General features: G+C 39.6%; 1 protein-coding gene across 1 annotated transcript in view; it reads right to left on the bottom strand.

Moving 5' to 3' along the window:
• KNTC1 (kinetochore associated 1) overlaps positions 1-27,053 on the bottom strand; it is a 1,377,837-nt gene that overhangs the window by 171,820 nt on the left and 1,178,964 nt on the right. The window contains exon 61 of the mRNA XM_053701768.1: positions 15,822-15,911. Coding sequence (XP_053557743.1) covers positions 15,822-15,911 — 90 coding nt within the window. The remainder of the gene's footprint in view (positions 1-15,821; positions 15,912-27,053) is intronic.

Below are 27,053 nucleotides of genomic sequence, written 5' to 3'. Positions count from 1 at the left end.
TCAGGCTTTTGTTCTTTGTTGAAACGAAAGGAACGAAAACGATTATTAGCCCTGCTTGATTTTTTATCCTGTGGTAAAAAAGTTCCTTTCCCACCAGTAACAGTTGAAATAATGGAATCCAACTGAGAACCAAATAATTTGTTACCCTGGAAAGAAATGGAAAGTAAAGTTGATTTAGAAGCCATATCAGCATTCCAAGTTTTAAGCCATAAAGCTCTTCTAGCTAAAATAGCTAGAGACATAAACCTGACATCAACTCTGATAATATCAAAAATGGCATCACAGATAAAATTATTAGCATGCTGTAGAAGAATAATAATATCATGAGAATCATGATGTGTTACTTGTTGCGCTAAAGTTTCCAACCAGAAAGTTGAAGCTACAGCAACATCAGCCAAAGATATAGCAGGTCTAAGAAGATTACCTGAACACAGATAAGCTTTTCTTAGAAAGGATACAATTTTCCTATCTAAAGGATCCTTAAACGAAGTACCATCTGACGTAGGAATAGTAGTACGTTTAGCAAGGGTAGAAATAGCCCCATCAACTTTAGGGATTTTGTCCCAAAATTCTAATCTGTCAGACGGCACAGGATATAATCGCTTAAAACGTTTAGAAGGAGTAAATGAATTACCCAATTTATCCCATTCTTTGGAAATTACTGCAGAAATAGCATTAGGAACAGGAAAAACTTCTGGAATAACCACAGGAGCTTTAAATACCTTATCCAAACGTTTAGAATTAGTATCAAGAGGACCAGAATCCTCTATTTCTAAAGCAATTAGTACTTCTTTAAGTAAAGAACGAATAAATTCCATTTTAAATAAATATGAAGATTTATCAGCATCAACCTCTGAGAACCAGAAGAGTCATCAGAATCAGAATGATGATGTTCATTTAAAAATTCATCTGTAGGGAGAGAAGTTTTAAAAGATTTTTTACGTTTACTAGAAGGAGAAATAACAGACATAGCCTTCTTTATGGATTCAGAAACAAAATCTCTTATATTATCAGGAACATTCTGCACCTTAGATGTTGAAGGAACTGCAACAGGCAATGGTACTTTACTAAAGGAAATATTATCTGCTTTAACAAGTTTGTCATGACAATCAATACAAACAACAGCTGGAGGAATAGCTACCAAAAGTTTACAGCAGATACACTTAGCTTTGGTAGATCCAGCACTAGACAGCGATTTTCCTGTAGTATCTTCTGACTCAGATGCAACGTGAGACATCTTGCAATATGTAAGAGAAAAAACAACATATATATAAAGCAAAATTGATCAAATTCCTTAAATGACAGTTTCAGGAATGGGAAAAAATGCCAAAGAACAAGCTTCTAGCAACCAGAAGCAATGAAAAAATGAGACTTTAATAATGTGGAGAAAAAAGCGACGCCCATATTTTTCGCGCCAATAAGACGCCCACATTATTTGGCGCCTAAATGCTTTTTGGCGCCAAAATGACGCCACATCCGGAACGCCGACATTTTTGGCGCAAAATAACGTCAAAAAATGACGCAACTTCCGGCGACACGTATGACGCCGGAAACGGAAACAAATTTTTTGCGCCAAAAAAGTCCGCGCCAAGAATGACGCAATAAAATGAAGCATTTTCAGCCCCCGCGAGCCTAACAGCCCACAGGGAAGAGTCAAATTTTTGAAGGTAAGAAAAAATGATTAAATCAAATGCATTATCCCAAATATGAAACTGACTGTCTGAAAATAAGGAAAGTTGAACATTCTGAGTCAAGGCAAATAAATGTTTGAATACATATATTTAGAACTTTATAAACAAAGTGCCCAACCATAGCTTAGAGTGTCACAGAAAATAAGATTTACTTACCCCAGGACACTCATCTACATGTTTGTAGAAAGCCAAACCAGTACTGAAACGAGAATCAGCAGAGGTAATGGTATATATAAGAGTATATCGTCGATCTGAAAAGGGAGGTAAGAGATGAATCTCTACGACCGATAACAGAGAACCTATGAAATAGACCCCGTAGAAGGAGATCACTGCATTCAAATAGGCAATACTCTCCTCACATCCCTCTGACATTCACTGCACGCTGAGAGGAAAACCGGGCTCCAACTTGCTGCGGAGCGCATATCAACGTAGAATCTAGCACAAACTTACTTCACCACCTCCATCGGAGGCAAAGTTTGTAAAACTGAATTGTGGGTGTGGTGAGGGGTGTATTTATAGGCATTTTGAGGTTTGGGAAACTTTGCCCCTCCTGGTAGGAATGTATATCCCATACGTCACTAGCTCATGGACTCTTGCTAATTACATGAAAGAAATAATGTGAAAATATAACTACTGGAAAAAATTATAATTTTTTAAAAAGGATTGTAAAGACAAAATAAAATAAATGTATGGTTTACATAAAACATGCAATTTTAAACAACTTTCCAATTTACTTCCATTAGCAAAGTTGCTTTAGGTAGGTTCATATGGGCTCAGGAGCATGCATGTTTCTTTAGTACTCTATAGCAGAAGTAATTGCAACAAATTCTAACACTACTATATACAATGTTGCAAAATACTGCTACCATAGAGTACTAAAGACAGACACGTGCAGACTCCTGAGCCTTCCTAGGTTTACTCTTTAACAAAGGATACCAAGAGAACACATTTGATAATAGAAGTAAATTTGAAAGTAATTAAAAATTACATGCTCAATCTGAATAATGAAATTTTAATTTTGACTTTACTGTGCCTTTAACAATATTGGGTGGGGCTTATGGACTCTCACCACCATGAAAGAAATGGATCAGGTAAAAAATATAATTTATGCTTACCTGATAAATTAATTTCTCTTGTAGTGTAGTCAGTCCACGGGTCATCCATTACTTATGGGATTATATCTCTTCCCCAACAGGAAGTGCAAGAGGATCACCCAAGCAGAGCTGCTATATAGCTCCTCCCCTCATACGTCATATCCAGTCATTTGACCAAAACCATACGAGAAAGGGGAAACTATAGGGTGCAGTGGAGACTGGAGTTTAATTAAAATTTAGACCTGCCGTAAAAAACAGGGCGGGCCGTGGACTGACTACACTACAAGAGAAATGAATTTATCAGGTAAGCATAAATTATATATGTATTATACTACGAAGCCAAAAAGAGAGAGAAGTAGCCGAAGCCTTTTGACCTCTCCTCTGTCCAGAGTAAACGACAAACAGGGAAGAAGTTTGACGAAAATCTTTAGTTGCCTGCAAATAAAACTTCAGGGCACGGACAACGTCCAGATTGTGCAAAAGTCGTTCCTTCTTTGAAGAAGGGTTAGGACACAAAGATGGAACAACAATCTCTTGATTGATATTCCTGTTAGTGACTACCTTAGGTAAGAACCCAGGTTTAGTACGCAGAACTACCTTGTCTGAATGAAAGACCAGGTAAGGGGAGTCACAATGTAAAGCCGATAACTCAGAGACTCTTCGAGCCGAGGAAATAGCCATTAAAAACAGAACTTTCCAAGATAACAGTTTGATATCAATGGAATGAAGGGGTTCAAACGGAACGCCTTGCAGAACGTTAAGAACTAAGTTTAAGCTCCACGGCGGAGCAACAGTCTTAAACACAGGCTTAATCCTTGCTAAAGCTTGACAAAAAGCCTGAACGTCTGGAACTTCTGCCAGACGTTTGTGCAGAAGAATAGACAGAGCTGAAATCTGTCCCTTTAACGAATCAAGCGTTCAATCTCCATGCAGTCAGCCTCAGAGAAACTAGATTTGGATGGTTGAAAGGACCCTGAATCAAAAGGTCCTGTCTCAGAGGTAGGGACCATGGTGGACAAGACAACATGTCCACTAGATCTGCATACCAGGTCCTGCGTGGCAATCACTCGAGGAAGCATCGGGAAAGGTGGAAACACATAAGCCATGTTGAAGACCCAATGTGCTGTCAGAGCATCTATCAGCACCGCTTCCGGGTCCCTGGACCTGGATCCGTAACAAGGAACCTTGGCGTTCTGGCGAGACGCCATGAGATCCAGATCTGGTTTGCCCCAACGATGAATCAGTTGGGTAAAGACCTCCGGATGAAGTTCCCACTCCCCCGGATGAAAAGTCTGGCAACTTAGAAAATCCGCCTCCCAGTTCTCCACGCCTGGGATGTGGATCGCTGACAGGTGGCAAGAGTGAGACTCTGCCCAGCGAATTATCTTTGAGACTTCCAACATCGCTAGGGAACTCCTGGCTCCTCCTTGATGGTTGATGTAAGCTACAGTCGTGATGTTGTCCGACTGAAATCTGATGAACCTCAGAGTTGCTAACTGAGGCCACGCCAGAAGAGCATTGAAAATTGCTCTTAATTCTAGAATGTTTATTGGAAGGAGTTTCTCCTCCTGAGTCCATGATCCCTGAGCCTTCAGGGAATTCCAGACTGCGCCCCAACCTAGAAGGCTGGCGTCTGTTGTTACAATCGTCCAATCTGGTCTGCGGAAGGACATCCCTTTGGACAGATGTGGCCGAGAGAGCCACCATAGAAGAGAATCCCTGGTCTCTTGATCCAGATTTAACAGAGGGGACAAATCTGAGTAATCCCCATTCCACTGACTTAGCATGCACAATTGCAGCGGTCTGAGATGCAGGCGCGCAAATGGTACTATGTCCATTGCCGCTACCATTAAGCCGATTACCTCCATGCACTGAGCCACTGACGGGTGTTGAATGGAATGAAGGGCACGGCAAGCATTTAGAAGTTTTGATAACCTGGCCTCTGTCAGGTAAATTTTCATCTCTACCCAATCTATAAGAGTCCCTAGGAAGGGAACCCTTGTAAGTGGCAATAGAGAACACTTTTCCACGTTCACCTTCCATCCATGCGACCTCAGAAATGCCAGAACTATCTCTGTATGAGACTTGGCAGTCTGAAAACTTGACGCTTGTATCAGAATGTCGTCTAGGTACGGAGCTACCGCTATGCCTTGCGGCCTTAGTACCGCCAGAAGTGAGCCCAGAACCTTTGTAAAGATTCTTGGGGCCGTAGCTAACCCGAAAGGAAGAGCTACAAACTGGTAATGCCTGTCTAGGAAGGCAAATCTTAGATACCGGTAATGATCCTTGTGAATCGGTATGTGAAGGTAAGCATCCTTTAAGTCCACTGTGGTCATGTATTGACCCTCTTGGATCATGGGAAGGATGGTTCGAATAGTTTCCATCTTGAATGAATGGAATTTGTTTAGGATTTTTAAATCCAAGATTGGTCTGAAGGTTCCCTCTTCTTTCTTGGGAACCACAAATAGATTTGAATAAAATCCTTGCCCGTGTTCCGTCCGCGGAACTGGGTGGATCACCCCCATTAGCAAGAGGTCTTGTACACAGCATAGAAACGCCTCTTTCTTTACTTGGTTTGTTGATAACCTTGAAAGATGAAATCTCCCTTGTGGAGGAGAAGCTTTGAAGTCCAGAAGATATCCCTGAGAAATGATCTCCAACGCCCAGGGATCCTGGACATCTCTTGCCCAAGCCTGGGCAAAGAGAGAAAGCCTGCCCCCTACTAGATCCGTTTCCGGATAGGGGGCCCTCACTTCATGCTGTCTTAGGGGCAGCAGCAGGTTTCCTAGCCTGCTTGCCCTTGTTCCAGGGCTGGTTAGCTTTCCAGCCCTGTCTGTAACGAGCAACAGCTCCTTCCTGTTTTGAAGTGGAGGAAGTTGATGCTGCTCCTGCCTTGAAGTTACGAAAGGCACGAAAATTAGACTGCTTAGCCTATGATTTGGCTCTATCTTGAGGCAGGGCATGGCCCTTACCTCCGGTAATGTCAGCGATAATCTCTTTCAAGCCGGGCCCAAATAAGGTCTGCCCCTTGAAAGGAATATTAAGCAATTTAGATTTAGAGGTCACATCAGCTGACCAGGATTTAAGCCATAGCACTCTGCGCGCCTGGATGGCGAATCCAGAGTTCTTAGCCGTAAGTTTGGTTAAATGTACGACGGCATCAGAAACAAATGAGTTAGCTAGCTTAAGGGCTTTAAGCTTGTTCATAATTTCATCCAATGAAGCTGTGCGAATGGTCTCTTCTAGAGAGTCAAACCAGAATGCCGCTGCAGCCGTGACAGGCGCAATGCATGCAAGGGGTTGTAAGATAAAACCTTGTTGAACAAACATTTTCTTAAGGTAACCCTCTAACTTTTTATCCATTGGATCTGAAAAAGCACAGCTATCCTCTACCGGGATAGTGGTGCGCTTAGCCAAAGTAGAAACTGCTCCCTCCACCTTAGGGACCGTCTGCCATAAGTCCCGTGTGGTGGCGTCTATTGGAAACATTTTCCTAAATATAGGAGGGGGTGAAAAGGCCACACCGGGTCTATCCCACTCCTTGTTAACAATTTCTGTAAGCCTTTTAGGTATAGGAAAAACGTCAGTACACAACGGCACCGCAAAGTATTTATCCAGCCTACATACTTTCTCTGGAATTGCAACCGTGTTACAATCATTCAGAGCCGCTAATACCTCCCCTAGCAATACGCGGAGGTTCTCAATCTTAAATTTAAAAGTAGAAATCTCTGAATCCAGTCTGCCTGGATCAGATCCGTCACCCACAGAATGAAGCTCTCCGTCCTCATGTTCTGCAAATTGTGACGCAGTGTCAGACATGACTCTATCATTATCAGCGCGCTCTGTTCTTACTCCAGAGTGATCGCGCTTACCTCTTAATTCTGGTAATTTAGATAGTACTTCTGTCATAACAGTAGCCATGTCTTGCAAAGTGATTTGGATGGGCCGCCCTGATGTACATGGCGCCACAATATCACGCACCTCCTGAGCGGGAGGCGAAGGTACTGACACGTGAGGAGAGTTAGTCGGCATAACTTCCCCCTCGTTGTCTGGTGATAATTTCTTTACATGCAAAGTTTGATTTAAAGTAACATCAATACATTGAGTGCATAAATTTCTATTGGGCTCCACATTGGCCTTTGAACATAGTGAACAGACAGATTCATCTGTGTCAGACATGTTTAAACAGACTAGCAATGATATTAGCAAGCTTGGAAAATACTTTCAATAAATTTACAAGCAATATAAAAAACGCTACTGCGCCTTTAAGAAGCACAAAAAAACTGCCACAGTTGAATAACAGTGAACTACATTAGTTATAGCAACCAAACTTGTACAATAAACGTATAAAGTTAGCAGAGGATTGCACCCACCAGCAAAGGATGATTAACCCCTTGATAATCAAAAACGGATAACAAATGTATTAATTAACGTTTTTATCACAGTCAAACACACTGTCACAGGTCTGCTGTGACTGATTACCTCCCTCAAACTAGCTTTGAAGACCCCTGAGCTCTGTAGAGACGTCCTGGATCATGGAGGATGAAAGGGAAGACTGTGACTGAATTTTTACTGCACAAAAAAGCGCTAAAATAGGCCCCTCCCACTCATATTACAACAGTGGAAAAGCTCAGTAAACTGTTTTTATGCAGAAAAAACGACAGCCATGTGGTAAAAATCATGCCCAATAAGTTTTATCACCAAGTACCTCACAAAAACGATTAACATGCCAGTAAACATTTTGCAAATGAATTTTAAAGTTATGAAGTGTTATTAAAATGCCTGCTACCAGTCGCTTTTACTGTAATGAGGCTCAGATTACTTCAGTATTAACCGTATTTTCTGAGTGAAATTCCATTCCCCAGAAAAATACTAAAGTGTATACATACATACTCATCAGCCTGATACCAGTCGCTACTACTGCATTTAAGGCTGCACTTACATTATATCGGTAATAGCAGTATTTTCTCAGTCAATTCCATTCCTTAGAAAATAAATTACTGCACATACCTCCATGCAGGGGGGCCCTGCGTGCTATTCCCCTGTTCTGAAGTTACCTCACTCCTCAGAATGTATGAGAACAGCCAGTGGATCTTAGTTACGTCCGCTAAGATCATAGAAAACGCAGGCAGATTCTTCTTCTAATGCTGCCTGAGAACAAACAACACACTCCGGTGCCGTTTAAAATAACAAACTTTTGATTGAAGAAATAAAAACTAAGTTTAAAACACCACAGTCCTCTCACACGACCTGTCTTTAGTTAGGTGCAAGAGAATGACTGGGTATGACGTATGAGGGGAGGAGCTATATAGCAGCTCTGCTTGGGTGATCCTCTTGCACTTCCTGTTGGGGAAGAGATATAATCCCATAAGTAATGGATGACCCGTGGACTGACTACACTTAACAAGAGAAATACATTTTGTTTTCTTTCTTAAGGTGGTGCGAGTCCACGATCCATTATCCCTTGGAACCAATACCTAAGCTGTGGAGTCCACAAGTAACTTTTAGGCAGATTCTTTTTTGTGTAAAAAAGGCAGGCACCTAATTTCCAGATACTGCTGCCTGGAGCACTTGCCTACCAAAAGCCGCTTCAGAAAAAGCAAAAACATTAAAGTGGTAAAATTTAGTAAAGGGATGTAAGGATCTCCATATTGCTGCCTTGCAAATCTGTTTAACATAATCCTTGCTCTAAAAGACAAGAGCACACAAAGTATATGAGTGCATTCAATAGGGCTACTGCAAAATAAAAGGAAAAACATAATTTACGCTTACCTGACAAATTTATTTATTTCATTATGGTATCTCTTACTCCTGGGAATTACCTTCTCTGCCACTATGGGAGTGCAAATATTCACAAACCACAAAGATTCACAAACCCCATATTCTCCTCTTAGTAAGGGTCAAGTTTGAAGAGCTCTGAAAATTGCACACAGTTCTAAGATGTTTATAAGAAACCTTGCCTTCCAAGGAGCCCAAATTCTCTGTGCTGTCAGAGACCCTCAAACAGCTCCCCATCCTGAAAAACTTTCATATGTAGTGATCACAGACCAAAAAGAAGCCCCCTGCAAAATAAGCTGGAGATCTTATAACCAACAATAGGTTAGAAAAATTAAGGGATTTGGCATTGAAGCCAAGTGCTGAATTGGGCACTAATAGTAATGTGAAGAAAGGATGATTAAAATATACACTTTATTTAACAAATATGCAAAAACAAACAATTATATCTATAATTGGATCAGATTAGTAAAGGTGGGAAATCACCATCCCCTTTTATGTAATAATGATTAACTGACCCAACAAAATTAAAAACATTTAAAAGGACTATGCATCCTAAGGTAGCGATGTGAATGAACCTAAATAAGAGCAAAATGAGCTATAGTGAATAAAGGGATAAAATACAATCACACAAATCTCACAGACTATGCGCTCAAAGGCGTCCTCCTGCCTGCGTACTGCTGGGATTCAACCCAGTCAGCCGATTGCTAAATAAATTCCCTATCACTAAAAGTCACACACATAACAGGAATTCACTCTGTTATACTGCACATAGGCAGCATTATATTGTTACAAAATACGCTCAAATATGCTCTAAGAGGCTTGTGTAGTTAACGTATAGATACAATGTGTCGCCAGTTATCACTATCTGACACCCACATTAGTAAGCATTTAATCTATATCTATAGTGTTTCTGGTTAAATAGTTACAAACAGACACCAATGTCTAAATAGCCTGGTATAAACTTAGTCAAGTTTTCTATATATGCACTGAGTCAACAGCATTCACGCTGTATTTGCTACGATTAGGTTCAAACCGATAGATCATTAAGTATAAATTAGGCTATGTGGTAATCTTTGGAACTACAGTATAACAAGCCGTTCATTTAGTTCATAACATGCGCGCCTCTGGGATACGCCCACCGACGCGTTTCGTCACTATAGCGTGACTTCGTCAGGGCATAGGGGCCGTCCAGCCGTACTCTCAGCAAGATATACTGTTGCGTTGCCATGGAAGCATAGCGCGTATGCGGAAGTGTTACCCGCATCTGTCTGGCGATTTAGTATTCAATATTGTCATATTGCGAAATCACCCTAATTTGTAGGTAGCATCCTCCTAATATCATAACAAAAGGTCATCTAATGTTATTGTAGAAGTCATTAATGGGGATAAAGTATTGATCATAGATATTGCAGAGGGAGGGCATTATGCTGCATTAAAATCATTCAGCATTATTTTCGTGGACATGTTTGTGCACATTATATAATTCCTATTTTGATCCCTGTATGGATTCGTTGGATATTATTATATCGTAGTTAGAAATCACAGTAAGAAGGTTATTATACTGAGAAGTGTTAGATTGTGTGTAGATCATATTCTCACATAGTGTGTAATAATATAAGCATATGCTGCAATCTGAAATATGTCTTTTGGGAGATTAAATATCCATATTAGGGTTATTTGCTGTTAAGCAATTATTAAGTGATAATATCGAAGAACAGATTCAATATCAATTATGTATAGTATTCAGATATATGATATAGTTCATGCCTAATGTTACTGTTCATATTGATAGACACTAATCAAATGCCCTATTAGTAATCGTCCGATACAGTAACTTGCTCAAAATGGTGAAAGTTAACAGACTGGAAACATATCAAATTATAATTCATATTATGGCGATATGCTTATCCATGTATATTATACACTTGAGAAATACACTCAAACATTTTTGTATAGTACCACTTATCAGCTAGGTTTGAACCTAATCGTAGCAAATACAGCGTGAATGCTGTTGACTCAGTGCATATATAGAAAACTTGACTAAGTTTATACCAGGCTATTTAGACATTGGTGTCTGTTTGTAACTATTTAACCAGAAACACTATAGATATAGATTAAATGCTTACTAATGTGGGTGTCAGATAGTGATAACTGGCGACACATTGTATCTATACGTTAACTACACAAGCCTCTTAGAGCATATTTGAGCGTATTTTGTAACAATATAATGCTGCCTATGTGCAGTATAACAGAGTGAATTCCTGTTATGTGTGTGACTTTTAGTGATAGGGAATTTATTTAGCAATTGGCTGACTGGGTTGAATCCCAGCAGTACGCAGGCAGGACGACGCCTTTGAGTGCATAGTCTGTGAGATTTGTGTGATTGTATTTTATCCCTTTATTCACTATAGCTCATTTTGCTCTTATTTAGGTTCATTCACATCGCTACCTTAGGATGCATAGTCCTTTTAAATGTTTTTAATTTTGTTGGGTCAGTTAATCATTATTACATAAAAGTGGATGGTGATTTCCCACCTTTACTAATCTGATCCAATTATAGATATAATTGTTTGTTTTTGCATATTTGTTAAATAAAGTGTATATTTTAATCATCCTTTCTTCAGATCTTATAACCAAGACAGAGACTGTCTTGTTTTGAAATCTAGAAAAATCATTTGAGAGAACAGAATATGATCTCTGCACCACTGTCAAAGTATACAAAGCTGATGTGGTCTCATATGAAAACAATCAAATGGAATAGCATCTGGTGCTGCAATCATAAGACCCAGAACCTCCATACAAAGAGCAACAGTGGCAAACTGGAGAGACTGAAGATTTTGCCAGGCTGAAACCAACTTCAATCTGTTAGAGAACGTCTCATGGAGACTGAATCTATCTGGAACCCCAGAAAAGTAACCTTTGTCTGAGGAACTAAATAGCTCTTTAGCAATTTGATCATCCAACCATGTTGACGAAGAAACAACAACAACAGTCTGTTGGTGTGAGATCCTGCCAAATGTAAAGATGGAGCTAGTACCAAGATATCGTCCAGGTAAGGAAACAGCTATTCCCTGACCTCTGAAGACAGGCAAAAAGGGCCCCCGGAACCTTTGTAGGGCTGCAACTAATGATTATTTTCATAATCGATTAATCAGCCGATTATGTTTTCGATTAACATTTATATTTTTTTCCTTTATTTAAAATAAAATCCACATACTGAATGTTACAAATATAAACTTCAGACTAAAACTTTACATTAACACAACTGTTTGTCCAATTTTTTTATCCAGCAGCAGAACAAATTTTTATAATCAAGCAAAAAACGAAACAAAAAACAAAATGTTTCGAAAGAGGTAGAACTAGAAAGAGGTAGACTATCACTGTTAATAACATTCTGTTATTCACTCTTTAAGAAACTTTGGATTAAAATGCAAAAATGTCAACATATCCACATGCTCCTGGCTGTGACTGGCTCTCTTTTTGCAAACTATTTTGCCTGCAGCATAGAAGAAGCGCTCAGATGGTGTTGAGGTGCCTGAGATGCATAAGTAGGGTTTTGCCAATTTCACAAAGGTGGGATATTTATCTTTGTTAGCTCTCCGCCAATGAAGAGGGCCTTTTAACAAAGTAAGCCTGGACTTCATTCTAACATAAAAATATCTTGAATACCATATGCAATGGTAAATTACCAGCTATCAGGTTAAAGAAAAAAAATATCTAGTCCGCTCTTAAAATAGCAGATATATACTTATAGAGGTTGAATTTGGTATATATTACAATTAATTAAAATTTTAAAAAAACAAAAAAGTCAAAAGCGCTAAGGACTATATATCAACAGGACAAACCCTTACACATTTATCTATACAGTACATATAATCAGCAATAGCAATCTGCTAATAATTATGCAAACAAATAATAGTGCACATCAATTCAAATAACAAAACCCATCAATCTAGGGCTAGGTGTAATTAACAAACTCGGCACTATATCATGCAAAGCATAGTCCCAAATCACCTGATTTAATATAAACAATCTAAATGATGACTCCTATTTTATTTTTGGGTTTCACATGAGCCAGGAGTAGTTATAAACTTATACTGTCCTGAAAAAGTGAATGTCTGTAGACATCCTTTAGGCTAAGGGTATAACCATAAAACACAATACCATGTGCAGGAGCTCATTGGGGTGAAACTGGTGCCGTGCACAGACCAACTAATTGCAAACCAACCAATGTATTATGAGATTCGTTGACAACTATTTTCATAATCGATTATTATCGATTATATCGATTAGTTGTTGCAGCTCTAAACCTTTGTAAAGATCCTTGGAGCTGTAGCCAGACCAAACGGTAGAGCAACAACCTTAAAATACTTGTCTAGAAAAGCAAACCTCCTTCTCTAAATCTATTGTGGAAATAAACGGCTCTTGCAGAATGAAAGGCAAAATAGACCCAATAGTCTCCAAATTTGGAAATCTGACAAACTTTTTCAGAGCTTTTAAATCCAAAACTGGTCTGAAAATTCCCTCCTACTTGGGAACAATAATAACAATTTGAATAAAATCGCTTTCCCTATTTCAGCAGAGGAAGAGGAACTATCACACCCATAGATTCTAGATCCAAAACTGATCGGAAAAAAGCTTGAGCTTTTAAAAGATGTGTTCCGAACATTAGACAAAAGAAACCTTCCTCTGGGAGGTCTTACCCTGAAAACTATCCGATAACCTTCGGAAATTATATTCAGAATCTGAAACATTCCGAAACCATGCCTCTTGAAAGAGTCTTAACCTGCCCCTACCAGAGAATCTGAATTGGGGGTCACATCTGGGAGTGGAGTAGACTTTTTGGCCTGCTTAAGCCTGTTCCAATTAAAGCTTGGTTTCCAACCTGAAGAACCATGCTTAGCTGAGAATGAAGCAAATTTTTGCTTCTTATTTTGATGACAGGAACGAAATTAGAAGCCTTAAACTTAACCCTAAATTTCTTATCTTGAGGAACAAAAGCTCCATTACCACTAGTAACAGTGAAAATAATAAAACCTAGATTTGCCACAAACAATTTTTACCCTTGAAAAGAAATATTCAAGAGTCTGGACTTACAAACTGCATCAGCAGACCATGATTTTAACCATAAGGCCCATCTAGAAAGGACAGACAAGGACATACTCTTAGCATTAATCCTAAAGATATCCAAAATAGCATCTCCAGTAAAGGAATTAGCACATATAAGCAAACCTAAAAGGTTAAGAAAATCTTCACTGTCAGAATCCTCAGAAATCTGATCAGAAAGACTATCTAATTAAATGGAAGCAGCAGCAGAAACATCAGCAATAGCTGGTCTGAAAAGATAAACTGCTTGCAAATAGGCCCTTGTATGAAATGATTTGTTTCCTATCCAAAGCGCCCTTAAAAGAAGTGCTATCTTTCAGAGGGACAGTAGTATGTTTAGCCAAATTATAAATGGCACCATCCAACTGAGGGAGAGCCTCCCAAAGCTCAATATTAGAAGCTGGAACAGGATAAATCATTTTAAACCTTGCAGAAGGATTAAATGACTTACCAGATTTAGACCATTCTTTAGAAATAATCACAGCCACAGCATCAGCCACTGGAGAAACCTCAGAATAATCCTTAGTAGTTTTAGAATAAGAATCTAAACGACAGGTAGGCCCCCCTCCAGAAACATCCTTAATTGCTAACGTAAGCAAAATAATAAAGAACGAATGTGATCAATCTTAAAATAAAAGGAGGAAGAAGCAGGTTCAGGATCAGAAGCCAGCCCCTGATCATCAGAAAAAAAACCTCACCCTCAGAGGCTTCATTAACCTCATGAGACACAGGAATATTGCTAATAGTAGAAGGCATATCTTGAACTGACCTTGTACGCTTACTTGAACACAGGATGACTGCCAACATTTCAGACACTGTAGCCCTAATAAAATCTTTTATGCCAGGAGCGATTTGAGCTGGACCTTCCTGTAATGAACAAACAGAAGGAGCAATACCAACTTTGGAAGCAAGTGCAGCATTGAATTGGTCTGAATGCCTCAAAACATTAAGACAGGTAGCACATACATAAGGAGAGGATACCTCAGCTTGTTTACAATAAACGCACTTAATATTGGTTGAAAGGTGTTCAGAAACTTCAGCTTCTAAAGGAGGATTAGGGACAAATTCATAAGATTCCATAGTGAAAAACACAGAAATAATAACCTTAATAAACAAATATGCTCTAAGGGAATGAGTATACAATACCCCATCCTGGAATCACAGCTTTAGCTGGAGGTGCCCAAACAAATGTCAATTTAAAAGTAACAAAAAAGTGGCAAAACAAGCACGCCGTGCGTACACACACGCTCACCCATGCACGTGCAGTAGTATGCGGCTAGGAAAAACAAAGGTACATTAAATTTAAAAAATCTGATGTTTTAAAGTTCTAAATAATATCACCAGGAGAATTAACTAAAAAGAGAGCCCCTTATATATTGAGTGTAATGAATCTGATCCAAGGCTATATATAAATGGTATATATATATAACAATGCCAGGTATAGGTTTAAATGAGTGTTAAGTTGTTAAATAAACAAAGTCACTTACCTAAAATACTATACAGGAGGAGGCTAAGGGACTGGTCTCTTGAACACCTGTGGCAGGCTTGTGAATAACTCTTCACTGGGAGTAATTGTGGCCCCATATTCTAATCTCCCCTCTGTCTCTAAGTAGCAGCTCTCTGAGGGGGGAAATGGGCCGCAATCTGGTCTAAGTACCCCTCTCAACAAAGAATCTGGAGCACCTCAATTCTTCACCTTACGCCTGCGAAGGCAAAAATAAGACTAGCATACCAGAGAGGTGGTAAGGATTAAGTAAGGAATCTTTGCCTCCTAGTGGCCAGGAGTTGAATCCCAGAAGCAATGGATTATGGACTCTCACCAACTTATGAAAGAAATTGGTTCTTAGAACAGTTAGAGAACACCTATCAAACAACATGCAGATCGGCACTTCAGAATTAACCTCACTCCTTGCTGAAGGAAACAAAATTGACTGAGGGACGATAATAAAGTGGGAAGGATTAAAAGGCCTGCTATGTTGGGTATTTTTGTCTCCTCCAAGTGGACTTGAGTTTAAAACCCACATATGAAGGCTTGTGGACTCTCACCAACTAATGAAAGAAATAATAATACTCTGAAATATGCAGCAATATTTTATTTTTCCTTCATGGTTTACAGGTACAATGTTTCAACATTGAATATGATATAAGTTACCCGAGATGAAAAGCCTGCCACTTCACCAGTGTTCATATAATCTTCCACTTGTTGTAGAACAGTCTGTGGACTACAAGTAGACAGGAAACCCTGGCAAAAGACAAAATTAACTGGGTTTATACTTAGAAGCATAAAAGTGCATAAAAACATGCATTTTTTTTATTCAGCTACTGCTTGCATTTAAGTATGTATTTATGTTTAAATCTTTTTATTGAATTTACAAGAAGAAGAAGAAAGGAAACAAATAAAATATACTGAATACAACATAGGTCTTGTCACCTCTACAAAAAACATGAAAGATGGGTTAGCAATTGCACATGACGTCATATAGTACAGTACCTGGGGTTTTTAAATATTACATATTACAAACATCAATAAATATCTTCCAGTAGTTTCACGAAACCACCTTGCCAAGTCTTGTAGAGCCATATCTGTATTCAATAATCTATCTGAACCTCCAGATCATTTATCAATGTGTACCATACCATCTTAAAGAAACAAATTCTTTAGACCAAATAACCATAAATCCTTGTATCAGAGAGAAGAAAGAGAGAAGAGGATAAGAAAGAAGAAGGATAAATCAACAGGAAAAAAGAGTGGTTAGGAAATGTGGATGTACCTATTATTTACTAGTTACATAGCTGTTCAGGTAGTCCAAATTTGTATAGGACATGCACGAGTAGAGAAGGGCAGAAAACATAGAATAAAATGAAATAAGGTAAGATATGGTAGATTAGGACACCTGGGTACCTCTCTCCTCCGTCCCGAACGATGCAGCTGTCATGTTCTTTATCTATATATGATTTCAATTATATTTATGTAGCTAAGTTCCCATTTAGAGTCCAATAAAACCAGACTTTTTCAAATTGGGCTTGTGTATCTAAGATTTGTGATGCAGACTCATACATGCGGTAGGTCAATGATAATTTGTTCCTCACTTCCTCCCACGGGGGAGCCTTCGCTTTCCAATATTTTGTGATGCTCATTCTAGTAACTGTGCATGCGATCTTAATGAACGTGTTAATGTGTTTGTTGAATCGGGGCAGGGGTTCGTTAAGCAATGCTTGTGTTAAGTATGTATTTAAAGGGACAGTCTAGTCCAAAATAAACTTTCATGATTCAGATAGGGCATGTAATTTTAAACAATTTTCCAATTTACTTTTATCACCAATTTTGCTTTGTTCTCTTGGTATTCTCAGTTGAAAGCTAAACCTAGGAGGTTCATATGCTAATTTCTAAGCCTTTAAAGACCCCCTCTTCTCTCAGGGCATTTTGACAGTTTTTCACCACTAGAGGGTGTTCGTTCATGTGTGTCATATTGATAACACTGTGCTCACGCACGTGAAGTTCCAGGGAGCCAGCACTGATTGGCTAAAATGCAGGTCTGTCAAAAGAACTGAAATAAGGGGGCAGTCTGCAGAGGCTTAGATACAAGGTAATCACAAAGATACAAAGTGTATTTATATAACTGTGTTGGTTATGCAAAACTAGGGAATGGGTAATAAAGGGATTATTTATCATTAAAAACAATAACAATTCTGGTGTAGACTATCCCTTTAAAACGGCAAAAGGGTTAAACATATAAAGCCAGTGAGCCAATGGAAAGGGGGGACGTATGTGCAGCCACCAATCACCAACTATCTCCCAGTAGTGCATTGATTGTTCTAGCCGTACCTTGGAATGGATTTCAACAAAGGATGCCAATAGAACATTGTAAACTTTATAATACAATGCTGTATCTAAAATATGAAAGTTTAATGTTGACTTTCATGTCCCTTTCAACATAAAACAATGTTAGAAACATAAAATACAAAATGCATTACGCATATACATACATATGCTGCTGTTTGTATGCCCCTTTAAAGGCCCATTATAGTCGAAAAATGACATGCTCTAATTGATTAGTTTAAACACACAGTAGAAACACTGCTCGGGACTTGCAGTGCACTGCTGGTGCCGAGCAAAGAATGCAGTTGATCCAATCAGCAGCGCTAGTTGCACATCTGAGTCATGCTGAGGAATTATAGGTATATTATACAAGTGGTATATACTGTGTTATGTACATGTATTATATTGTAAAATACTATAATATGTATTTAAAGTATTTTTATTATTTAAATTAATGTGTTTTTGAATTTTAAATGATCTTTTCTTCTTAGGAAGATTTTGGGTACAGGATATTAATATCCCATAAAAGACAGTAGCCACAGCTTTCCCAATTTAAAGTATAGTTGCACTCCAGATCTTTGCAATAAATGAAGACCTTTATTCAAGACATACAGCAATGTTTAGGGGGTTCCTGCCCCCTTTGTCAAGCTAAATCAACATTAAAACATAGAGACCTTATAAACCCAACACCATAAAACATGGACCATTACTCTGCAAGCAAAGAGTTCTTTTCAAAACAAACAGTTAATAGTTGCTATAGCATGCATACAAAAGAAAGCAAGTTGTTACAAGATAAGCAACGAAAATAGGTAAAGGAAACGCACAGCATGATTAAATGACACACTACACGTTCAATACAGGTAATAATTGCTAAACAAACTGTAAACCCACCAAATGATTTGAGTGGCCGCTCTTGGGCCACATAGTTATAGTTATCATAGTATAAGGTAGGTAAGCCTTAATGTGAAGGGGCCGCTCATGGACCCCAAATGAAGGACCTCTTGTTTTTGATACTATATTTCTGATATACATTTTAACAAGGTAGGGTAACACTAAAATATTGTTGGTAAAGCTCTGCCTGAAATATAATTAGAGTATAACATTAAAATATTACGAAAATATTGAACAAGAAATATAATTATTTTAAACTTCGCTAATTATAGCTTCACAAAAAATATAGGAGCTGAAAAAGTGGGAGGGGATTATATGTGAAATTGCCACAAAGGATGGGTCTCCACCTCCAAGTCTAGTGAGATATATATAATATTCAGCCAAAGTTAACATAACAAGTCACGCCTAGACCATGTTCCATAGTGAATATACACCCATAGTAAGAGTTTATAAATGGTTAGTAAGAACCAAAAAAAAGTAAAAGATAAATAGATGTCCCGTTACCTCAGCCGCTGGGAACAAGACACCCTCTTAAGTGGTTCACTAAAGCATTATGGGTGCAAATAGGGTTTACAGATTATAATATAATATAGGGCTGAAATGAATAGGTACCTAAATATCCTTTCTATAGGGAAGCAGTAAAGGAGCACATAAGTAATGTAACGGCGACGTCTTCCTCCAAGCGGCAGCAAAGTCTTCATTCTTCCGGCGGCATCTTCAATCTTCTTTCTTCGCTCCGCCGCCGCGGAGCATCCATCCTGGCCGACTGCTGTACTTGGAATGAGGTACCTTTAAATGACGTCATCCAAGATGGCGTCCGCCGAATTCCGATTGGCTGATAGGATTCTATCAGCCAATCGGAATTAAGTTAGAAAAATCTGATTGGCTGATTGAATCAGCCAATCAGATTCAAGTTCAATCCGATTGGCTGATCCGAACAGCCAATCAGATTGAGCTCGCATTCTATTGGCTGATCGGAACAGCCAATAGAATGCGAGCTCAATCTGATTGGCTGATTGGATCAGCCAATCGGATTGAACTTGAATCTGATTGGCTGATTCAATCAGCCAATCAGATTTTTCTAACTTAATTCCGATTGGCTGATAGAATCCTATCAGCCAATCGGAATTCGGCGGACGCCATCTTGGATGACGTCATTTAAAGGTACCTCATTCCAAGTACAGCAGTCGGCCAGGATGGATGCTCCGCGGCGGCGGAGCGAAGAAAGAAGATTGAAGATGCCGCCGGAAGAATGAAGACTTTGCTGCCGCTTGGAGGAAGACGTCGCCGGAGGAAGAATTCTTCTTTGCCGCTTGGAGGAAGACATCACCCGGATCGGATGAGGAGTTCGGCCCGGTGTGGTGAAGACAAGGTAGGGAGATCTTCAGGGGGGTAGTGTTAGGCTTTTTTAAGGGGGGTTTGGGTGGTTTTAGAATAGGGGTATGTGGGTGGTGGGTTGTAATGGGGGGTGGGGGGTGGTATTTGTTGTATGCAAAAGAGCTGAATTCTTTGGGGCATGCCCCACAAAAGGCCCTTTTAAGGGCTGGTAAGGTAAAGAGCTTTGAAATTTGTTTAATTTAGAATAGGGCAGGGAATTTTTTTATTTTGGGGGTTTATTATTTTATTAGGGGGCTTAGAATAGGTGTAATTAGCTTAAATATCTTGTAATCTTTTTTTTATTTTTTGTAATTTAGTGTTTGTTTTTTTTTGTAATTTAGTTTAGTTAATTTAATTGTATTTTTAGATAGATGTTTGTAGTTTATTAAATTTATTGATAGTGTAGGTGTATTTGTAACTTAGGTTAGGATTTATTTTACAGGTAATTGGGTAATTATTTTTTTTTTTTTTTTTAAATTCTTTTTATTCAAGGAACTCAGGTACAAGACAGAAGCCAATATTGCCACCAAATAGTTGATGCGGAGTTTAAAACAGTAGTTGAATCAAATTTACATTTTGGTAAGCAGATAACATTACACAAGATTTAATGCAACATATAGAACAGTAGATCCCTTACTTGTACAGTGTATTAAAACCTAATAGTCATATATAGTTCCACTTAAGGCAATATTTGCATAATTATGGGACAAACTTTTATCAATGTATAGCTATAAGCACTCTATGAGTGAGGATGATGATTGTAGCATAAAAAGAAAATTAAAATATTAAGACATCCCATGTTGAAGTCTCCTGAGCTCCTTAATTTTCGATTAAACAAACACACAAACAAATAAACCAATATAAAACAAAAACATGAATATGAGAAGAACAACCAAACCCACATCTTGTTGACTAGCCTCATAGTGTGGCAATAAAAGTGTGGTAGAGAATTACAATTGATTCTAAGTGTAAGGTTCTTTCTAGCAGTTAAAAACTTAAAAACAAAGAGAGATCATAACCATCTGTTAGCAGAATAATTCTAGCTTAGCTTTTACCTCTTCATTTTATAGATATCAGTAGGGGTCACTAGAGTACTACTATAGATTCTCAACAGTGGGCATAGTTGTGGGTATATAATTTAAACTATAGCTATAAAGATAAGTTTTTCAAATACTCCAAAAAGACCTAGAAGTGGATGAACACCAGGGCTATAGAGGCACAAAAATGTTAATACTCTTTTGACATAACAAGCTGAGTATGATATGGTATATGTAGTTTATACAATTCAGCTCCCAATTTGTTGCTAGTCGCCCCACATGGCCATGGCCAATACCAAGTTAGTGAGACTTAAAGGGTGAGAGAGAGTACTCTTTCATGTCAGTTTCTGTGGTAGGTGATGTATACTGCCCTGGGGGTGTTTAGAGATTCCAGTAACCTATCGATTTATATTATTTGCAGAGGATTATTAAAGCTATGGTGTGGATCAAAATTCCTCCCTTTGTATGCAGGGTGTTATAACAAAAAAAAAAAAAAAAAAAGAAAAAAAAAAAAAGAGAGATAAAAGGAGGGGAGAGAGGAACAAAAGAAAAAAACATATATGACCAACAGGGCCACAGTTGAGATCTAAAACAAAGCACCAACAATTGTACTAAAGAAGATACAGCAGTAGTAAAGCACAGTTCTGTTGTTCTTGCAATGAAAATTATCAAACCTAACATAAGTCTGAGTATCAAAGTGTGCTGATCAGGATCATGATAGAGAGTTTATCCAACCCCTACATGTATTAACCAGGAGTAACAGTACTTCCAGACCAGTCGAGGTAGATCAAGAAAGCTGTTCATGCTAGCGGGCCAGTAATCAGTCGGGTGCAGTCTCGGAAGCAATGGGACAAAGTCCATAACTGATGTTACACCCAAGTTCCGCCACTGACAGTTCAGCAACGAAAAGCAAGGATCCGTGAACTGAAGGGGTTCTATAAACAAAGCCGTATTTTGTTTCACTTCCATAGTCTTAGTAGCGCTACTAAGAGGTACGGCTCTGTGGGTAGTAAGCAAATTGATGCTGATAGTGCAGTCCCCAGCGTACTCTTGAGGAGTTAAGCACTGTTTTGCCCCCACATTTTTCAAGTCCGGTTTGATCAGGGTAGGAGACGGGCCTTCCCTCCCTCCCGCAAAGTGGTCATCCAGGATCTTCACTCCATCACCTGCAAGAACACCCTTAAAAGTTTTGTCCATTGGCGAGGAGTAATAATGTACGGTTTTGGTTCTCAGCCCAGGATCCTGCATATAGTCCTGGGGGGTATTCTTTGATTTAGCTGCGGTGGGGCTGTCAGCTTGGATACCATCAGCAGAAGCTATGTCAGAGATGCCATTACATAGGAGATCTTGATGTTTACCGCTGATCTCTGTCGGATAATCGGCTTTGTACAGACCAGGTAGACTCTGTGTCGGCTCCACAACTTCTAAGTTAAATACTGGTCCCCTATTGGTTTGAGTGTACTGTAGTATATTTTCCATTGATAATAGTAAGTTATCAAACAATGGTAAGAGACTCGCAGTAATGTCAGTGGTAATGTGTGCCATCTTGTCTTTATGATGCGCTGCAGAGTAAATGCCTAACGGCTTTAAAATTCTAATCTGACTCCTCGGCGGCCAGGTGATGAAATTTCCTGATCCACAGAAGTTCCTGGGCACCTAAACCGCCAATGGAGAGATGGATGGCAAAAGATATAGCCACGATTATGCTAAAAATTAGAGATTTTACTTGGAGCTCTATAAAGCAGTGGCCATCTTAACATGCCGCCAACCGGAAGTCTGGGTAATTATTTTAACTAGGTAGATATTAAATAGTTAATAACTATTTAATATCTATTATACCTAGTTAAAATAATTAACAATTTACCTGTAAAATAAATATTAACCCTAACATAGCTACAATGTAATTATTAATTATATTGTAGCTATCTTAGGGTTTATTTTATAGGTAAGTATTTAGATTTAAATAGGAATATTTTAGTTTCTAAATGAATTAGATTAATTTAATATAAATTTAGTTAGGGGTGTTAGGGTTAGATAGAGTTAATATAGTTAATATAAATACTATAGTAACTATATTAACCCTAATATAATTAGGGTTAATATAGTTAATATATATAATGTAATACCTATATTAACTATAATATACTTAGGGTTAATATAGATAATATAGCTTGCGGCGGGGTAGGTAGATTAAATTAGGGGTTAATCATTTTAATAGAGATGGCGGCGGTGTAAGGGGCTTACATTAGGGGTTAATAATTTTAATATAGATAGCGGCGGTGTTAGGGGCTCACTTTAGGGGGTTATAGATATAATATAGCTGGCGGCGGGGTACGGGAGCGGCGGTTTAGGGGTTAATAGCTTTTTTATTGTTAGGATAGTGAGGGGGGATAGCGGATAGAGGGTTAGACAGTGCGGGCTATGTTAGGGAGGCGTGTTAGACAGTGCGGGCTATGTTAGGGAGGCGTGTTAGACAGTGCGGGTGTTTTAGACTTTAGTCAGGTTTTATAGGCGCCGGCAGTTTCTAACGTGCCGCAAGTCACTGGCGACGCCAGAAATTTGTACTTACGCAGATTTCTGGACATCGCTGGTTTATCCGACTTACGGCACGTTAGCAACTGACGGCGACATATATGGGATGGCTCGAGTTGCGAGCTGAAACTGCGGGCGACGCCGGTTCCCTCGCTTGCGCCGCAAACTGCGATCTATATCGGATCGCGCCCCTGATTTCCCTTTGTCTGCTGTATAGCCAAGAAAGGAGAAGAAAACAGAAAAGTAGGAAGAACAAAGCAGGGTAATCAGGTGCATGTTGGATGACTACAAAATAATATTGGGTGGGCCTCCTGGACTCTCACCACCACGAAGGAAAGAAATTTATCAGGTAAGAATAAATTATGTTTTCTTTCATAAGGTGGCTAGAGTCCACGAGCCATAACATTTGAGACCTAGTACCTAAGCCGTGGAGTCCACATTTTCAGTGGGACAAACTGAGCAGGCACATCATTGACCAGACACTACTGCCTGGAGAACCTTCCTGCCAAATGCAGCCTCTGAAGTAGCAAAAATATTAAAATGATAAAACTTTGTGAAAGTATGGAGAGAAGACCAAGTAGGCAGCTTTACAAATTTGTTCAATAGACGCTTCTTTTCAAAAGGCACAAGATGTGGAAACAGATATAGTAGAATGAGCCGTAATGCGAGGTGGTGGAGCTTTCCCTGCCTCCAAGTAAGCCTTTTCAATCAGCTGCTTTATCTAAGAAGCCAAAGTAATTGCCAAATCTTTGGTAGCATGAAGATAAAACTTTAATGCTCTAACATCATCTAAATTGTGCAAAATACGTTCCTTGAAATTTTTTGGAAAGGGCACAAAGAAGGAACAAAAATCTCTTATTATTCAAGAAGAAACCAGATTAGGTAAGAAATCCTAGGTGAGTTCTGAGCACCGCCTTGTCTAGATGAAACAATAAATAAGGGGTTCACATGACAAGGGAGACAAAATAGCTAAAATAAATAAGGTCTTCTAAGATAAAAGCTGAACATCCACATTGTGAATAGGCTCAAAAGGACTTTTTAATCTCCATGCCAAAAAGCTGAGAAACTAAATCTGGATGAACAAATGGACTTTGGATGAGAAGATCCGGATGTTGTGGAAGTTTCCACAGAGGAGAAGACATTTGAATGAGATCCACTTATCAAGTCCTGGGTGGCCAGGTGGGAACAATGAGAATTACTGGAGAGACCTCTTGTTTGATTCAAGCTATTAGTCGGGGAAGAACTAGAGGGGGATACATGTGCATCAGACAGTAGGACCACGGAACCACCAGTGCATCTATAAGTCGCCTGAGGATCCTTGGAACAATATCTTGGATGTTTGTGATTCAGACGAGGTGTGCCATCTATCCGGTTTCCCCCATCTAGTCAAAAATATCTTGATACAGGGACCACTCCCCCGAGGTGTGCCATCTATCCGGTTTCCCCCATCTAGTCAAAGATATCTTGATACAGGGACCACTCCCCCGAAAAAAAAACAGAATTTATGCTTACCTGATAAATTACTTTTTCTTGCGGTGTATCCAGTCCACGGATTCATCCTTTACTTGTGGGATATTCTCATTCCCTACAGGAAGTGGCAAAGAGAGCACACAGCAGAGCTGTCCATATAGCTCCCCCTCTAGCTCCACCCCCCAGTCATTCGACCAAAGGTTAGGAAGAAAAAGGAGAAACCATAGGGTGCAGTGATGACTGTAGTTTAAACAAATTTTTTTACCTGACTTAAATGCCAGGGCGGGCCGTGGACTGGATACACCGCAAGAGAAAGTAATTTATCAGGTAAGCATAAATTCTGTTTTCTCTTGCAAGGTGTATCCAGTCCACGGATTCATCCTTTATTTGTGGGATACCAATACCAAAGCTTTAGGACACGGATGAAGGGAGGGAACAAGACAGGTACCTTAAACGGAAGGCACCACTGCTTGCAAAACCTTGCTCCCAAAAATAGCCTCCGAAGAAGCAAAAGTATCGAATTTGTAAAATTTGGCAAAAGTATGCAGTGAAGACCCAGTCGCTGCCTTACAAATCTGTTCAACAGAAGCCTCATTTTTGAAAGCCCATGTGGAAGCCACTGCTCTGGTAGAATGAGCAGTAATTCTTTCAGGAGGCTGCTGGCCAGCAGTCTCATAGGCCAAACGGATGATGCTTTTCAGCCAAAAGGAAAGAGAGGTAGCAGTCGCTTTCTGACCTCTCCACTTACCAGAATAGATAACAAACAAGGAAGATGTTTGTCTGAAATCCTTAGTTGCTTGTAAATAGAACTTTAAAGCACGAACTACATCAAGATTGTGTAAAAGACGTTCCTTCTTCGAAGATGGATTAGGACACAGAGAAGGATCAACTATTTCCTGCTTAATATTCTTGTTAGAAACAACTTTAGGAAGAAAACCAGGCTTGGTACGCAAAACTACCTTATCTGCGTGGAACACCAGGTAAGGTGAATCACACTGTAAGGCAGATAATTCTGAAACTCTTCGAGCAGAAGAGATAGCTACCAAAAACAAAACTTTCCAAGATAACAACTTAATGTCTATGGAATGTAAAGGTTCAAACGGAACCCCTTGAAGAACTGAAAGAACTAGATTCAAACTCCATGGCGGAGCCACAGGTTTATAGACAGGCTTCATTCTGACTAAAGCCTGAGCAAACGCTTGAACGTCTGGTACTTCTGCCAGACGCTTGTGTAACAGGATAGACAAAGCAGATATTTGTCCTTTTAAGGAACTAGCTGACAATCCTTTCTCCAATCCTTCTTGGAGAAAGGACAATATCCTGGGAATCCTAATCTTACTCCATGAGTAACCCTTGGATTCACACCAACAAAGATATTTCCGCCATATCTTATGGTAGATTTTCCTGTTGACAGGCTTTCTAGCCTGAATCAGAGTATCTATAACTGACTCAGAGAAACCACGCTTTGATAGAATTAAGCGTTCAATCTCCAAGCAGTCAGACGTAGAGAAACTAGATTTGGATGCTTGAACGGACCCTGTATTAGAAGATCCTGCCTCATTGGCAGTGTCCATGGTGGGACAGGTGACATGTCCACTAGGTCTGCATACCAAGTCCTGCGTGGCCACGCAGGCGCTATCAGAATCACCGAAGCCTTCTCCTGCTTGATTCTGGCGACCAGACGAGGGAGAAGGGGAAACGGTGGAAAAACATAAGCCAGATTGAAGGACCAAGGCGCTGCTAGAGCATCTATCAATACCGCCTTGGGGTCCCGGGACCTGGACCCGTAGAGAATAAGTTTGGTGTTCTGACGGGACGCCATCAGATCCAACTCTGGAGTGCCCCATAGCTGAGTCAGCTGGGCAAACACCTCCGGGTGGAGTTCCCACTCCCCCGGGTGAAAAGTCTGACGACTTAGGAAATCCGCCTCCCAGTTGTCTACTCCTGGGATGTGAATTGCTGAGAGCTGGCAGGAGTGATCCTCCGCCCACCTTATTATTTTGGTTACTTCCGTCATCGCTAGGGAACTCTTTGTTCCCCCCTGATGATTGACGTAAGCTACAGTCGTGATGTTGTCCGACTGAAATCTGATGAATTTGGCCGCAGCTAGTTGAGGCCATGCCTGAAGAGCGTTGAATATCGCCCTCAGTTCCAGAATGTTTATCGGGAGAAGCTTTTCTTCCCGAGACCATAAGCCCTGAGCTTTCAGGGAGTCCCAGACCGCACCCCAGCCCAACAGACTGGCGTCGGTCGTTAC

This window comes from Bombina bombina, chromosome 2 (genome assembly GCF_027579735.1).
Source record: "Bombina bombina isolate aBomBom1 chromosome 2, aBomBom1.pri, whole genome shotgun sequence".
NCBI classification, from domain to species: Eukaryota; Metazoa; Chordata; class Amphibia; order Anura; family Bombinatoridae; genus Bombina; species Bombina bombina.
Note: the sequence above shows the minus strand (reverse complement) of the source record. Positions and strands in the feature narration are given on the sequence as shown.